This window comes from Lissotriton helveticus, chromosome 7, assembly GCF_964261635.1.
Source record: "Lissotriton helveticus chromosome 7, aLisHel1.1, whole genome shotgun sequence".
NCBI classification, from domain to species: Eukaryota; Metazoa; Chordata; class Amphibia; order Caudata; family Salamandridae; genus Lissotriton; species Lissotriton helveticus.
In genome coordinates, this window is record NC_136068.1 from 1,596,790,148 (window position 1) to 1,596,806,493 (window position 16,346).

General features: G+C 49.3%; 1 protein-coding gene across 2 annotated transcripts in view; it reads left to right on the forward strand.

Moving 5' to 3' along the window:
* Positions 1–16,346, forward strand: part of LOC144770564 (MOB kinase activator 2-like) — a 122,860-nt gene that overhangs the window by 85,325 nt on the left and 21,189 nt on the right. For both annotated transcript variants that reach the window (XM_078655182.1, XM_078655181.1), the window contains exons 3-5: positions 77–237; positions 10,981–11,074; positions 13,160–13,284. In XM_078655182.1, coding sequence (XP_078511308.1) covers positions 77–237; positions 10,981–11,074; positions 13,160–13,284 — 380 coding nt within the window. The remainder of the gene's footprint in view (positions 1–76; positions 238–10,980; positions 11,075–13,159; positions 13,285–16,346) is intronic.

A 16,346-nucleotide genomic window follows, 5' to 3' on the forward strand; every position in this document is an offset into this window, starting at 1 on the left:
GGGCTGTCCCCTCGTCCCTCTCCCGCCACCACAATCCGCCCCTATGTTGATGTCTGGATTTTTCTTCCTCTCCCAGCAGCGGGAAGCCTGTGAAGGACAAGCGGAAGCTAGCCACCGAGGCAGACAAGCCCTACCTGGATCCACGATATGTCTCCGCACGCATTGTTGACACAGACATATTGATGCTGGTGGCGCTGCCCAAGGGAGTGAACGTGGATGAATGGCTGGCAAGCAATGGTAAGTTCTGCTCTTGCAGCAGTAGGAATAGGACTTCACTGGCTCAATGGGAATACTACTGTTTAGCGTGTCTTTGGGATCTCGGGTACCTGTTTTGAGTTTTTCGGGTTTTATTATGATGTTGGGCTAAGAGTTGTAGATGGGATAGGCTCTGCCATGGCAGCGTGTTGTAGGTAGGAATGTTAACATGTGGAGCAGCAGGTGATCATCATTGCACACCCATCTGCCCGCTTCATGGGGGCGCATGCTGTCGCTGCGCCTTGTTCTTCCAATGGTGGAAGAACAAGGTGCAGCGAAGGTGCAGCGACAGCACGCGCCCCCACCATGCTGTGTCACTTTTAGCTCGTGGGTTTCAAAAAGTGCAGAAATTCCATGAATTTTCAAAAACACAGTCCTTCTTTTTCCACGAATCCCTGATGCAGGTGTCCATGCACCTTCACATAAGACTGATTTTCAGGTGGACCAGAGTTCTGTGCCGTATGAGGCTTCATCCTGTAAATGGCCACTTGAGCACCAAGTCCTGTATATCATCTTTAGTGTGGTGCTCTGCATGCCTGCTCTGAGCATTGCATGTGTCCCCAGTCCCCACGTGCCAAGCTCTGTATGTCACTTCACAGCCAAGTCATCCGATTACCATGAAATGGGTCCAACGACAACTTCTTGCCTGCTGCATAGTCAAATAGTGAGCGCCCAGAGCCAAGCCTGGTATGTCCTGTCGGGTGTTGGGTCCTGTTTGCGCTGCATTCTATCACCCTTCGTGTTTGCCTCACACCCTCACATATGACCTGTGTATATCTGATTCTAGAATGGGCTGGAAGCTGGTTATGCAATCCCTCTGTGGATTTCTCCAGGAAGCTGATGTCACCAGCCGTTCTTGGCCGGACTCCAGCTGCCAGCATCCTGTAAGCACTTTGTGCCAAGCGTCTCACCGTCGTGCCCTTTCCCGCGCAAAGCTGCCAGCATTCCACGCTCTCTGGCATGGCGGCGGCGTGACGGGTGCACCAGGACAGCGCCGCGGTGACGCCCCGTGCGCTTCTGGGTAATTCAGTGGTGACTGTTGCACGCACATGCGCGCAACGCCCATAGAGATCAAAGGGCTTCAGCCACCCCCGTCGTGTGTGTCAGCCCGGGCTGAGACAAAAGCTTCCCGGGCAAAAACACGCCGTTTTTGGTCTCACGTCCGTCTTATTGGAGCCGCACCCGAGTACTTCACAGGTCTTTAAAAGACCATTTACTTGTTAACGAGGCGTCGATATTTGTTCACCCCTTCTTAGATCCCCTGCATCTCCGCTCTGCCTATTGCTGGAAGAATTAGTCTGCACAAGCTCCCAGCTTCATTCCACAACATGTGGAGGTGATGTAAGAAGACGAGCCCGTGAGAGTCACTGGTAACGAACCTGCTGGGAGCCGGCACTCCCCCATGGTGGTGGGGGAGGTGAGGGAGTGACACACCGACAGAGATGCAGTGTGACCGCATGCCACAAGTCAGTATGAGGACCTAACCCCAGCCTTTCCGGGGTTCTGGAGAACCGTGGCTGGCCTCCAGGAATCCCCTGCCAGGCAGACCTGCCTCCTTCCCCATCCACCAACGCCGGGCGCCTTTGGGTCAGGAGAGGCCGCTGCTGCAGTCATCTGCGCAAAAAGGCCTGACGTCTTATGGGGTAAATACCCTAAATGCATCGTCTAGGAGGCTGCCAGGCTGCAGAGTATAATATCCACGCAAAGAGGGTGGGAGGGGCGTCCTTGCTTCCTGCCCAGTCAGTCCTAGGTCTCTTTGGAGGCAGACACGGCGACCTGGTGCTGGCAGCCTTTTCAAGAATGCTGAGCAGCGCCTCGAAGGACAGCTGAGACCGGGAGAGAGGCATCCCTGGCGATCAGAAATAGAACTGAGGACCCACGCCACACAAGAGTACCGCAGGGGGTATTCCCCCCTGGGGAAGACCACCTAGGAGCTAAAAAAAATACCACATACAGGAAGGAAAAGAAGGTCACCGGTATGACCGTGTTACCGGCTCAGAGGCACATAAAATATCAAACAAAATCTCCTCTATGTATTAGAATTCAGAGGCTTAGATGCCTCTCTGAAGGTGAATAAGGAATTTCATGAGTGTCAGAGCATTCGGGAAATGATACTAGAGCCTCCAACCCCCGCCTTCTTGGAGTTCCATCTATCCTGGCTGCGGAAGATTTGGGCTCCAGCGTCTAGAATTTAATGACTGCACTGCTACCCTCACAAGCCTCAATAGTGAGAAGTGGTGGTACAGATGTCTCCTAGGAACATAGATAAACTATAGGATTCTTTAAAATCCACTTATTCCCAGACCATAGTAGATAAACACCACTCAGAAGGAGTTAACTGCAAAAAATTAAAAGAGATGCTGACACTGGAGCGAGAGGCCGCCTTCTGATACCCAAGCGGATTCCTTATAAAATACACAGGCACGACGTATGTATTCACGCAGGCCACTGTTGTCCAGATCTTTATGGACAAAGTAAAAAACAAGAAGAGTACCCCACGAGAATAAGCAGTGTAAGGACCACCGTGCTACGGAGGCAATGTAAACCACCTAAAGGTACCTACCGGAGATCTGCCACTAAGTTACAAGGCTGGTTCAAGGGGAGGCATGGCATGTATCCCAGGAGTGTTCTGTGTCACCCACACAGATTCTACTGCTATCTCTTCTGAAAAAGGACTCAATATTCAAATCATAATATCTTAGCCAAGGGTGTTGAAGGAACTCTGAAAAGACTAAGATCATTATATTCGGTGAGTTAAAACCTAGATGGGACAATCTTTGGTGGCCAGCAGAGATGGGCGAAGCGCCTAAACCTGTGCAAAAGGCAAAACATTTAGGTGTATGGATTGACAACAAGCTAGCACTATCACATCAGACCAACGCTATTGTCACCGCCTCCCATTTTCTGATAAAAAAACGTAATCATGTCTTAGATCCCCACCGACTCTAGAAGGTTCTACTTGGGCAGGCGTAAGCATTTTCTTAAAAAAAACAAGTAAAAACTCAAGTCCATTCAAAATACTGCTGCTCGGATGCTGGGAAACATTTCCAAATATGATTCCGTCTCCAAGGAAATTCGCCGACTCCACTGGCTTCCAGTGGCCAAACAAATTGAGTTTAAAGCCCTCTGCTTAGCATTCAAGGCTTTGAATAATACAGGACCGTTCTCACTTAAAAAACGATTTGTCTGGTACCAACCGGCCACACAGTTGCGGTCCTCAGGAACAAGACTGATGAAAGTACGCAGAATACGCACCACGGGTTGGGGCGGCCGGAGTCTTTCTTATGGTTCAGCAAAGCTGTGGAACATGCTTCCAGTCGAGCTTAGAGGAGCGGCCTCTCTGACCATCTTTAGGGGAAATGTTAAAAACTTGGCTGTTCCAGAACTGAGTAACTGGTAGGAATTGCGCAAGTTAATAGCGCCAAGACACCCCCGGGTATTCGTACGCTTAATAAGTCCCATTAACATTAACAGGAGCTTTAGTTTGGCAGTATCTCCTTCATCATGGATGTCCATGATGGAAGTCTGGGCATCTGAAAATGCTGCTGGCTTCACACCCTGATTGCCTGGAAGTGACATTGCTGTTGCAAAGTATCCACTGTCTTTCTTTGAGAAGGAAAGGGATGTCGGATATTGGTCCATACTTGTTTGGGCCCTTTCCATCAAAGCTTAAATATTATTTAGCGTTCCTGCTGTAATCCTTCTAAATATTAAAGATTTTGTCCGGTATGAGATTCTGAAGAGTGTCATACCCACTTCCATGAGTCATTAGTAGCTCAACTTGGATGGCAGGAGACTGTCAAGATATTCTATGTTTAAAAAATCTCTCAGTTATTTGACATTTCCGTATTAGCTGAGACAGCTTTTACCATTCCCTCTAGCATCTCTTAATTTAAATTAATTATGCCTTTGTGCATGTTCTTTTTTTATTTATTGTTTTCACAAGTATGAGGTATTCATCAGTCTGGTCTTTCCTACACTTTTCCCCACTGTTTTAGCACTTCTTTCCTCTCAATCGGTGCTTTTGAGAAACAGTTCTTGTTTTTGTAAGTGTTTGTAATTGCCTTTCAGTTGTTAATTACATTATTGTTACTGGCAATGGCCTCTTGTATCGGCATCAAGAAACAACGTTTCTAAAATGTGACCCTTATTATGTGTAGGTGGGCACGATATCTGATGAACCCCTAAGTCCTGAAGCAGTTCACCATCAATGTTAGGATCTAGTGGGGATGGTAATTGGCTTCATCAACAAATGTTCTAAAGATTATTTAAAAAAAAAAAAAAAAACGTTTTTTAAGAGTTTATAAAGCATCAACTAGAACCGAAGATATCAGGTGAGCGCTTTACATGAGCACCAGTTTTGTTACAGCTGAACACATTCATTTTTTGGTAGGCACGGGGAGATTAAGTGATTTGCCCAGAATCACAGGATCTTGAGCTTCCTTTTGTTTCCAGATTCTTATTACTCAAGCATGGATTAAGTGTAGATGTCTGTTTAACGCAGCCCTTCCACCGTTTCAATGGCTCTCTCCACATTAAATATGGTGTAATGTTCATGGATGGCAACACGCAAACAAGGGCTGGAGGCCTTGCAGAACGGGCTGTTGAATGATACAAATAGCATCAAATCCTTCCTCCTGAAAGAAGCACTGTAGTTCATTTGTGTATGCGCTTCTGGATCTAGAATTGACTCATTTCAAGTTAGCAGACAATTGTATTTTGTTTCTTAAATATCTGGAAGATTTCTCACAGGACTGCAATGCACACTATTTACTCACCAGTGCTTAATTTGTAAAAAGAAAATAAGCGCCTTAATCAGGAGGCCTCTGCAGTCTACACCACCCATTGTCAGTACCAAGGCAGCTGCTAACATCACACTCCTACAAGTGTGACAATCCAGACTATTCTAGGCCCCTACAGCTACAAGATTAGCATGGGCGGCAGGTAATATTCATTTTTTTGCGTATATTGAATTAGTAAACAACTGTTGTTATCCTCACTCTAAATCAGACAAACAGCCCACCAGGTGGCAGACTGTCCTAAGTGCCGTTGCTGCCAACTAAGGGCCTGTGCCGAGCACCGGAAACCAGCATCTGAAATTAAGCACTGTTACTAACCATTCAAGGCAGGCAAATTTATTTTTCGGTCAAGCTTACTAGACAGTGCATGCAATGTTTTTTGCAAGGCAATTGTGGCTTACCAAGGACGTAGACGGGCTTGGACTCTGCCCACTGAATACCACTGTTTGACTTTCCTTGTCAGTTTCATTTGCCTGCTTCTTATTCGTGTCCCAGCTTCTCAACCTTGTGTTTGCCCATCCCATGGAGCATTGCCTCTTTACCATGTCTCTTTTCAATGTCTGTTGTCTGCCTGGTGTCTGTACTTGATTTTAGGGAACTGCTTTTTCCTTTTTGTGTAAGCACTCGCAGAGAGTGCATGCGTTTTCAAGCCGTCTCCATAGTGTACTTTTCCCCGCACTTGTGTTGCTGGCGGTCTCCTGTGCTTCACCCGCCCCATCCCTGTTGCATCTTCCCATGTCATACTCTGTTGCATCCACCCTCCCCTGTTTTTTTCCATATCCCCCTGCCCTCCCTATTGTTGCTTCTGTGTCTCCTCCCAACCCCTTGTTGCTCCCAAGTCCCCCGCCCTTCTCCTTGTTGCAAGCCCATTGCTACTTCCAACCACCCTGCTACTTTGCCCCCCTCATTACCTCATCGTCACTCCCTCGCTTCCCTTCCTTACGCAATGAGGCATCCCTGCCTCACCAGACACCCATACCCACGTGATTTATCATGTGGGGACTATAAGAAGCCCCCAGCCCTCACACACCTCCTGTTTTTTTCTTGTCTCACCTGAGACGCGCGTTCCACGCGCTGTCCGTTTGCGGAGCTGCGGTCAATCTGCTTTTTGCTTCAGGGGGCTTCGCTCTCACTTTCTGCTGCCTGCTGGGTCTGGCGGTGCCTGGAGTGCGCGAGCCTTTCCTCACCGCGTCTCGGAGTAGCGGTGCACTCTTCGGCGGCTGGGCGGACGGGGTCCGGGTGACGGAGTCACCGGCCCTGAGTGGCTGGGGCTGTGTTTCTGGTTCGGGAGGCCGGAATGGGAGACAGCTGCTGTCGGGAGGGCTGGTGATCCTCGGCTGGCTATTTCTGGTGCCTCGTTACAGTAAGGGCCTCGTGTGAGGTCGTTTTTATTTTTATTTTTTGTTTTCTGGTTGGTTTTTCCTTTCTTGCGTCTCCTTCATTGGTTTCCTCCCGGTTTTTCATACCTATTGGTCGTTTTCTGGGCTGCTCCCTATTTAATGCTTGTCACTGCTGTGCTTCCAACTGTCGATTTCATTATGGCTAAGCGGACTTCCAAGCGCTTACGTGTTTTGTCCTCCTCTTCTGAGGATGAAATGGTTATCCCGGCTCGCCGGACTTGGTCCCAGGGTCCAAAGTATTCTTCGCCCTCCTGTCTGCTTCTGAGGTGCAGGCCATGATTGAAGCTGCTGTGGCTCGCGCTCTGGAAAGCAGGGTTCCTGCGAAGCACATGTCTTCTTGTGCTGCGGTGGGTCCGGTGAACTCTCCCTCTGAGGACTCTTCTTCTTCGGACACTGCCAGGCCTTCTACCTCTTCAGGGAAGTTTGTGCGTAGGGAAGAGGTTCCTGGCATTCTCCAACACATTAGGGAGAACTTGGGGTTTTCGCCATTCTCTGCTCCCATGGGGTCGGATGACATCTTTCCACAGTATGTTAAACCTCAGGTGCTCACTATGGGCGGGAGACTGTTGTCTTTCCTGGAGGCTTGGCGGCTGGATGTAAGGGATCTCTGAGCATTGACTATTATCAGGAGAGGTTTTCTTATCGACTTTGTCGCCATTCCGTCCGGCTGGGGCACCATCCGCACTCCTATCCCCAGGTCTCCGGCCAAGCGGGAGGCTCTTCTGGAGGGGGTTCAGGATCTTCTGTCGAAGAAGGCAATCATTCTGGTCCCTCTGGCGCAGCGGGGTCAGGGGTGTTATTCCATTTTGTTTCTGGTCCAGAAGGTGTCAGGGGGATTCCGGCCGGTTCTGGACCTCAAGAGGGTGAATGGTTGGGTTTGGACCGTTCACTTCAAGATGATGACCTTGCAGTCCATCATTCCGTTGGTGGGGGTCCGGGACTTCATGACGTCTATCGATTTGCAGGACGCCTACCTTCATGTTCCAGTGGCTCAGGCTCATCAGCAGTTTCTACGTTTTGCGGTTGGCGACTCCGACTTCCAGTTTGCGGTTTTGCCATTCGGGCTGAAGTCCGCTCCTCGGGTCTTCACCAAGCTTTTGGCTCCGTTGGTGGCCCTGGTCCACTGTCAGGGGGTATTTCTTCATCCTTATCTGGACGATTGGTTAATTCATGCTCCCTCGTTCCGGTTGGCTCTCAGTCACGCGGAGGTGGTCCTGGCCGTTTTGAGGGAGCACGGCTTTCTTATCAATGTGGGAAAGTCATTCCTTGTTCCGTCCCAAGATCGTCTCTTCATTGGGGCTCGGTTTCGGACAGATTTGGGGGTTGTCACTCTGCCCGAGGCTCGGGTGGACAAGATTCATTCTCACATCCTGTCTCTTCTCTCCGGCCCGGTTCAGGTGGCAGCTCGTTGGCTCCAGGTTCAGGGGGTTATGGCGGCCACGGTTTTTCTGGTTCCGTGGGCCAGGTTTCATTTGCTCACTCGGATGGCTCATGTTCTGGCACATTGGTCTCCCCATTGACTCCCCCTCTCTTCTCCTATCCCGGTATCCCCTCAGATCAGGATGGCTCTGTGTTGGTGGCTGGTTCGGGGTCATCTGCTGAAGGGTGTCTCTCTCTCTCTCTCCTCTGGCTACGGTTGTGGTTACCACGGATGCCAGCCTCTCTGGGTGGGGAGTCTGGTTGGGGGTTCATCGGTCCAGGGGCTTCTGGTCCCCCTCTCAGAGCAGGATGTCGTCGAACTGGAGGGAGTTGGAGGCAGTCCGTTTGGCTCTGTTGGCCTTCTCCCGGTTTCTGCAGGGTTCCGTTGTTCTGGTCAAGACAGACAACGTCACTGCCATGGCTTACATGAAGAGGCAGGGGGGGGACCAGGTCCTCCTCTCTGGCTCTAGTGGCGACCCGGTTGTTTATTTGGGCGGAATCTCATCTTTTGGCGCTCTCGGCGATCCATATTCAGGGGGTGTCCAATTCCCTTGCAGATGCCCTCAGCAGGGCCATTCCGTCCTCTGTGGATTTCTGCCTCCGTCGGGAGTTGTTTGTGGATCTGACGATACGTTGGGGTGTTCCGGTGGTGGACCTCTTTGCGAGTGTGGACGATGCCATGGTGGCCCGGTTTGTCTTCCGCAGTTGGGAGGGGTCGGCCTGGGCGGTGGATGCTCTCTCCTGCCCTTGGCCCCGCGGGCTTCTGTATGCCTTTCCTTCTTTACCACTTCTTCTCCGCTTCCTGCTCTGGGTCCGCTCCTTGGTGGCTTCTGTGATTCTGGTGGCTCCGGCTTGGCCTCGGGCCTCCTGGTTTCCTCTCCTGGTGGAGATGAGGTCGGAGGTGGAGTGGTTGCTGCCTCTGTCTCCACCCCTTTTGATCTTTCCGGTGTTGCAACAGGATGTTCTGGCCCGGATGCGCTTGGGGGCTTGGAGGTTGAACGCTTAGGTCTGCTGCGTCAAGGGGTTCCGGCTGGCTTGACCTCTACTCTGCAGGCGGCTAGGCGTGCGTCGACCAACAAGTCTTACCTGCGGCACTGGCGTTCCTTCAGTCGGTGGTGTCTTGTCAAGGGTTTGGACCCTACTTCCTCTTCTTTGTTTGAGGTGATGCTGTATCTCCAGGATGGTGCTGCCTTGGGCTTGGAGGTTTCTTCCCTTCGTTTACAATGGGCTGCGATTAAGGCGTATAGAAGCTCTTGGGGCAATCTCTCGGATTCTGGAGGTTGGTTGGTCGCCTTTTTAAAGGGTTGGGTAATGTTCTTCCTGCCCCTCTGCGGCATTTTCCCACCTGGGATCTGTCTCTTGTCTTGGACGCTTTGATGTCCCCTCCCTTTGAGCCCTTACTTTCTGTGGATCTGCGCCTTTTGTCCTTCTAAACTTTCTTTTTGGTGGCCATTTCCTCTGCTCGCCGCCTGGGTGAACTGGGTGCTCTTTCTTCCAAACACCCTTTTTGTCAGATTTTTGAAGACCGGATCGTGTTGCGGCCGATTCTTTCCTTTCGTCCTAAGGTGGATTCTGAGTTCCACAGGGATCAGGAGTTGGTCCTTCCTTCCTTTTTTGATTCTCCGTCCTCGGAGTCTGAGGTGCGGCTGCACTCTTTGGATGTTCGGAGGGCTCTTCTGGTCTACTTGGAGCGGGTCGCTCCTTTCCGTCTCACGGATTCCCTTTTTGTTAATTTTGGGCCTGTGAATCGGGGATTGTATCCTTCTAATCCTTCCTTGAGTCGTTGGGTTCGGTCTCTGATTTCTTTGGTGTAGAAGGAGGCGGGGCACCTTTCTCCTTTGGGGTTCAGGGTTGTTCCACTCGGTCCATGGCTGCGTCCTGTGCGGAGGTCCAAGGGGCTTCCATTTCTGAGATTTGCCGGGCTGCCACCTGGGCTTCACCGTTGACCTTTGCCTCTCATTACAGGATTGGCCAGGAGGTTGACTGTGCTGATGTCTTTGGTCACAGGGTTCTTTCCACTATGGTTCCTGAATAGTGGTTTTTCCTAGTTTGCTGTGTTTTTTAATAAACCTGTTTTTGCATACCTTCTTTGGTTGTCCTGTTTGGCTTTGTACATCTCATTGCGTAAGGAAGGGAAGCGAGGGAGGGACGATGAGGTAATGCCTCAATTACTTACCGGTAATTGCATTACTCTGAGTCCTACTCCCTCGCTTCCCTTACTTACATCCCTCCCCCCCTCCCTGATGGTCCAGGCCAACCTTTTGGTATGGTTTCGGTCTATGTGGTATTACAGGAGGTGTGTGGGGGCTGGGGGCTTCTTATAGTCCCCACGTGATAAATCACTTGGGTATGGGTGTCTGGTGAGGCAGGGATGCCTCATTGCGTAAGTAAGGGAAGCGAGGGAGTAGGACTCCGAGTAATGCAATTACTGGTAAGTAATTGAGGCATTACTTCTGCTGTTCCTATCCACTTGAAAAACAAATAAAAACTGCTCTTTTGCATGTTTGGTTTTTAGTTGCTGATCTGTCTCGGATCTTTAACAAAAACAAAAAAAATATGTAGCTGCATCATTTTGTGGGCATGCAGGTGCATAGTAGGCATGTCTACAAAATGACACAAAAAGCGGCATTAAAAGTTTTTCATGTTTTACTTAAGCCACGCTGCACAGCATCAAGATGTGATACAGGCGGTGCAGAACAGATTCAGACGTGGGGGTGCGAGAAGAATGACACATTTTCACTGAAGGATCCTTTAAGACTTCAGTGCTCATGACATTTTCACTGAGGGATCCTTCAAGACTTCAGTGCTCATGACAATTTCACTGAGGGATCCTTCAAGACTTCGGTACTCATGCTTATTGGTTTTTGCTGTACTGTAATTTGGTTAAAAAACATGCAGCTGAGTCTGAATTTGATGAGGGTTCCTTGTATCTGAATTTGCTGAAAACGTCTTTTAAATCCCATGTGGATGAGACTTGGATCTGCATTTGATGAAAGTTTGTGCAGAGCATGAAACTGATTTAAAAACCCTTTGGTGTTTCTAAGAGTGAAGCCTCTTTTCTTATTTGAAGATGTGATAATAAAGGCTTCTCCTCTGCTTCCTTGCAGCCTCTGCTTTCTATAACCACGTGAGCCTGCTGTACGGCGCCATCTCGGAGTACTGCACGGCGCCCAACTGCCCCACCATGACTGCCTGGACCACGTAAGTCAACACTGTGGAGGAAAACTGACCCTTGGTATGTCCAGTGGTGGGGATGTGGAAGCTACATGGTAGAGGGGTGAAGAGTGAGAGCAGGGTCCTCAAGGAGGAGGAAAGAGGAGAGAGTGCAGGAACGTGTGGACACCGACAGTGGGCGAAGAGAGGGAAAAGGGTAACACCCAGGGCGCGAGAAGTCATCCGGGCACACATGCCAACGGTCCGGAACCTCAAAAATAATGGGGTTGCCCTGTGTCCCTCAAGAACCTAAGCATAGTCTAACACAACATTCAGGAATAGTCAAAGGTGACTTTTTGAGCCATAGGAGGAAGCAGTGAATGTTTCTGACATTGGAATGATATAGAGCAGAGGGGGACAAGTGACAAAAAAGTTAAAAGATGGCAGAATTTTAAGCTAAACACCAAGTTCTACTCCTAAAAATGAAGAGTTGGTGTGTAAGTGTTGATGTGTTCATATCCCAGATAAAACCCGAGTGTAATCTGCTGAGGGAGACGGAAAAACTGGACAGGCTAATGAAGCTTGAAGACCTGGAGAGCTGCATACCCCAGCGCACAGGGGCTCCAGAGCGCCTTGTTTACAGCCTCTACGCACGCAGCACATGTTGACAAAGGGTTGCTATGAAACCTGCGTAAACACAAGCAGCCAAGCGAGGCCTGATGGGTTATAATTAGCCCCAAAGGCACCTGCTCGGGACTGCCTGAGATCATAGCTTAGCCACAATCTCAGTGACCGAGAGCATGCTGGGAAAAGAAACGAACGGTGGCCTCATAGACCAGGAGCATGCTGGGATAGATCAGGAGCATGCTGGGATTGGAGCCCAGCCACAGCTTCATACACCGAAAGAATGGTGGGATCCGAGCTGAACCGTTGCCTCACAGCCCGAGGCCATGCTGGGGTCGGCGGGAAAAAGTCTCTTAAACGGAGAGCATAATGGCATCTTAATTTAGAAACGGCTTCATACACCGAGAGCTAGGTCGCTGGAATGGTGCAACAGGGGAATCACAAATTATGCATCAGGGTTAGCTAAAATATGTGGCAAGAAAAGGCAAATTATGTGGCATAATGCAATACATTACAATACATTTTGTGGCAGTATATCACTATTTTGTCACCTCATTAGTATCATTTTAACACCTAAATACAACAACCAGCCAAAGAAAGGTGACGTGATAAAGGGCCTGCTGCTCTGTGAAAAGTGTGGCAGCGTTAAAAATAACTTTTGATCCGTTTCAGCTAGAAGTAAAACTTTTTGGGTAAAATCTGCAAACTATGTAGAAGATGATGGATTTTGTGACAAATCCATAATAGTGCAGAAAGCGACGAATCGCATCATGCCAGTGTTCCTGACTGAGAGGCTGCTGGGATCCGGAATTAAACAGAACCGCTTAGGCCAAGAGCATGCTTGGATCAGAGATGAACCACAGCTGCATAAGTGAATAGTATAATAATCAGAGCTCTTTGTCTCATAAAAGACGAACATGCTGGAGTCAGTGCTGACCCGATGCCTCATAAACGGAGAGCATAGGGCTATAGGTGCCCGGCATAGCCTCATTATGGAAGGATGGGCTACGGTCAACAGAGCCATCATCTCACAGACTAAGAGTAAAGTTTGGCCATAGCCGCAGGGAGATCCAACAGCCTCATGTGTGGAGCATGTGCTTGGATCAGAATTGATGGACAGCTCTAGACATAGATCAGGCTAGCATCATATTCCCATGATCGGCCTCATGAACCGAGCGCATGCTGGTGGAAGGACTCGTGTTGACTTCTGAGTGTCCCGGAGGCGCAATAAACAGAGGATTCTAGGAGCCAAGTGCTCGGTTTAGAGTGTTCTCTGGCTTCTGTGTCCCTGGCTGCACATGGCATATCTAGAGCATCCCTCAAGGTGCATTACAGAGCTCATGAGGACACATGAAGATTCTTGATTTTGTGAGCACAACACTCAGGTGCCGCTAACCTACACATGCTAGGGCTCATGGGTGTGCTCAAACTGAACCCACATGGACGTACATCAAACGCCGTGGTGTCTTTCCTGACATTAACAAAGGACATGTGTCTCTCTTTCTACAGTCAGTTCCAGTGGACAGACGAGAAGGGCAGGAAGCGAAAGTGTTCCGCACCACAGTATGCAGATTACGCGGCAACCATTGTCCAGAAACTGCTGACGGACGAGGAGCTGGTGCCAACCAAGCACTGTAAGTAACTGGCAATGTGGAGGGGTGAATGGTAACAATCAGGGACACTGGGTGGCCAACATGCATGAGCAAGGCACGGAGCCCATGCATTGATCAAAGGGCGGAGCACATGCATGAGCAAGGGTGGGGGGGGACACTGAATGACTGGCACCTTGAGGGATTGGGGGTGGGTTGAGCAAGAGGGAAGAAATGTGTAGCACCAGCACTTGAGTGACCGAGGCATGTTGGGAGTGTTTTGAGTGACAGTCGCCTAGATGCGCTAGATGGACATGGTGAGTGACCAGCAGCTAGCGAAGGGGCAGCGTTGTGAGTGACTCAATGAGGCACGGTGTGCCTGAATGGGGCACTAAAAGACTGGGCGTTAGCAGTGTGGGCGGGGCTCCACAAGTGATAGAGGGAATACTAGGCTCTGTGAGGGACTGGCAGTATTGCCCAATGGGTCACTGAACTATATCATCATTCGGCGTACAACAATTTATCAACGAATAAAGAAGCAAAATATTCTTCTTTAATTCCAAACCATGTGAAAACCTGTTCTCTGTGCCACCTCCTACATGCATTGTCCATGCAGGAGAAAATAGACTTTTGCTGGGAAATTATATTCAATGAAAAAGGACTAAATATGCTTTTGACATGCCCGCTGTTTTTCAACTCTATGAATTTAAGTGCAAGAAACAATGGGACTATAGGGCCAGATGCAGTAATATCTGCCTGCAAAATACCGGTCACAATTTGCACTGATAGGTCGGTTCTTAAAAATCTGGATCGTTGTGAGTCGCAATCCGCCTACCTCATAAATATTATTGAGGTACATTGCAAATTGCAACTCTACGAAGGAAGTTCGTCACAGGGATGGCAGCCTGCTAGGGACAGTACATCATCATGCCTGTGATTGTCTTCCAAGAAACGAAACTTTTTTCAAAATGCAGTCTGTTTTCTTTAAAAGAAGTGGGACTTCATTTAAAGAAGAGTTTAGTTTTGTCTGTTCAAGAGTTGTCAGTGGTCCCGGTAAATATCAATGTTTTGCTTCCTGGTTTTGTTCTATAAATGTTGATATATAAGATACCGATACAGTATTTGAAAATGATGGCTACAACATGCCCCTTCCAGATAAGAATTGGTATCCATACGGAATCCTTTTTGGGTTTCGCCTGCCGAAGGCTGCTGCGCAGCCTTTCAGCGCAGGTGAAATCCTATGTCCCCAATAAGCACTTCGGGAACGTCCCCCGGCTCTCATTGGCTAGCTCCATAAATGGAGGCTAGCCATTGAGTGCCGGATCTGTCCGTCAAGGCCGGACCAGATTCGGGGGCGTTCCCGAGATTTTTTCCCAGGGCGGAGTTACGTTTTTTCCTGTTCCCTCCCCTTTCCCGCCGTCCGTGTCCTCTCCCGCCCCCCTCCCATCGTCCGTGTCCTCTCCCGCCGTCCGTGTCCTCTCCCGCCCCCCTCCCGCCGTCCGTGTCCTCTCCCGCCCCCCTCCCGTCGTCCGTGTCCCCTCCCGTCGTCCGTGTTCTCTCCCGCCCCCCTCCCGTCGTCCGTGTTCTCTCCCGCCCCCCTCCCGTTCGTGCAACGTGGAACTCGAAAAATACTGCTCGGATTGTTGCAGAAGTACTGCACTGTTTGCGTGCACTCGCCAAACAGAGGATTCTACAGGCATACTGCACACCTATCCACACACTCAAAATATAAACTGGTTAATAGTTTGGCAAAGCAGCGAAATTCCTGTTTCACAATACCTTTAATAAAAATGTCATGAAAACAGAAAACGGACGTGCTTTTACTGGTTTGCTGCACCCGTCGCAGTAAGAAGACTGCGCATTTTCATATGTAACTAATGAAGTTATGACCTGTTAGTTACCCCTAGTCCGGCAAACGCTGGCCATAAAAAAAACAAGATCAATGTTCACCCGTGGGCTCCCGCTGATCTGTGACGCTCCGGCTGGCTTGGCAGCAACGCCCTTTGCACCGGAACTGGCTCTGACGCCGGCCCGGAAATGCCCTGGCTTGTGGTGACGTGTGCTGTCAGAGTTGCAGTCTAAGCTGCCGCCACGAAGTGGAAAGGAGGAGGTGGAGCGGGGAAGTTCAGCACCGGGAGAGCAGCATGGAGGCGCTGTACCACCAGACCAACAAGTGAGGGCGGGGCAAGATTGTACCTGTAACTGCCCCTGGCGTGGATTTGCTGCTGTACTAGGGGGGTGTGGGAACGAGCTAGGGGTGTTGAAAGAGCGGCAGTGCTTAGAGCACTTTACCATGAGTGAAAGGGGTGATGAAAGTAAACGGGGAGAAAGAGGCTATGCTATTGGGATGATAGAGTCGGTGGGCATCTGAGCCAGTGAGCCTAAGGTGATGTAATGGGTAGGGTCTGTATGCGTTGTGGTTCCTTGCATGGCAGCTGTCTGTACTCAACAGAGGGTCAACATGTTGATTTTTCTTTGTTTACTTTGTCGCGTATGCAAACTGTTATTTTTATTTGTTTTCTGTCTCCCGTGTCCTTTTCAAGTTAAAGCAAGTTATTGGGTAAATAGAGTTTCTTTCCTATTGTCTCAAACCTCGTTTATGTGAGGTCACAACAGTTGGCGCGAATTGTAAGGGAGTCAAGACGTGATGGCAATATGTAGCTAAAGTATTAGAGAACCGGAGTAGGTTGGTTCATAGGGAAGATGTGAGTATATGTATTATATCTACATGGATGTGGGTCTAGATTATTGTGGCCGACTTACCATTATAATTTTTCAGGACACCTTGTTCTCCTGGTGTGACGCTTTGCGCTTGCAGAACATATGAGGATGCGTGGGAACTATATATTAAGTTGTGAAGTGTATTTTGCGGTTTTATTTTATTTCCCTACAACATCGAAATCAGTTCGCATTATGATATAATTCAAGTCACTTTAAAACTACCTTGATCAAAAATTGACTGCTCGTTATTGTCACTTTTGAGAAACAAATTTACAAAATGAACAACCCTGTTATTCAAATGGAGCAAAATAGTCTTAAGCCTTCAAAAAGCAATGATAAATAACAGTATCCACCATGGATGCTGCCCAATCACCACCTATTGCCAC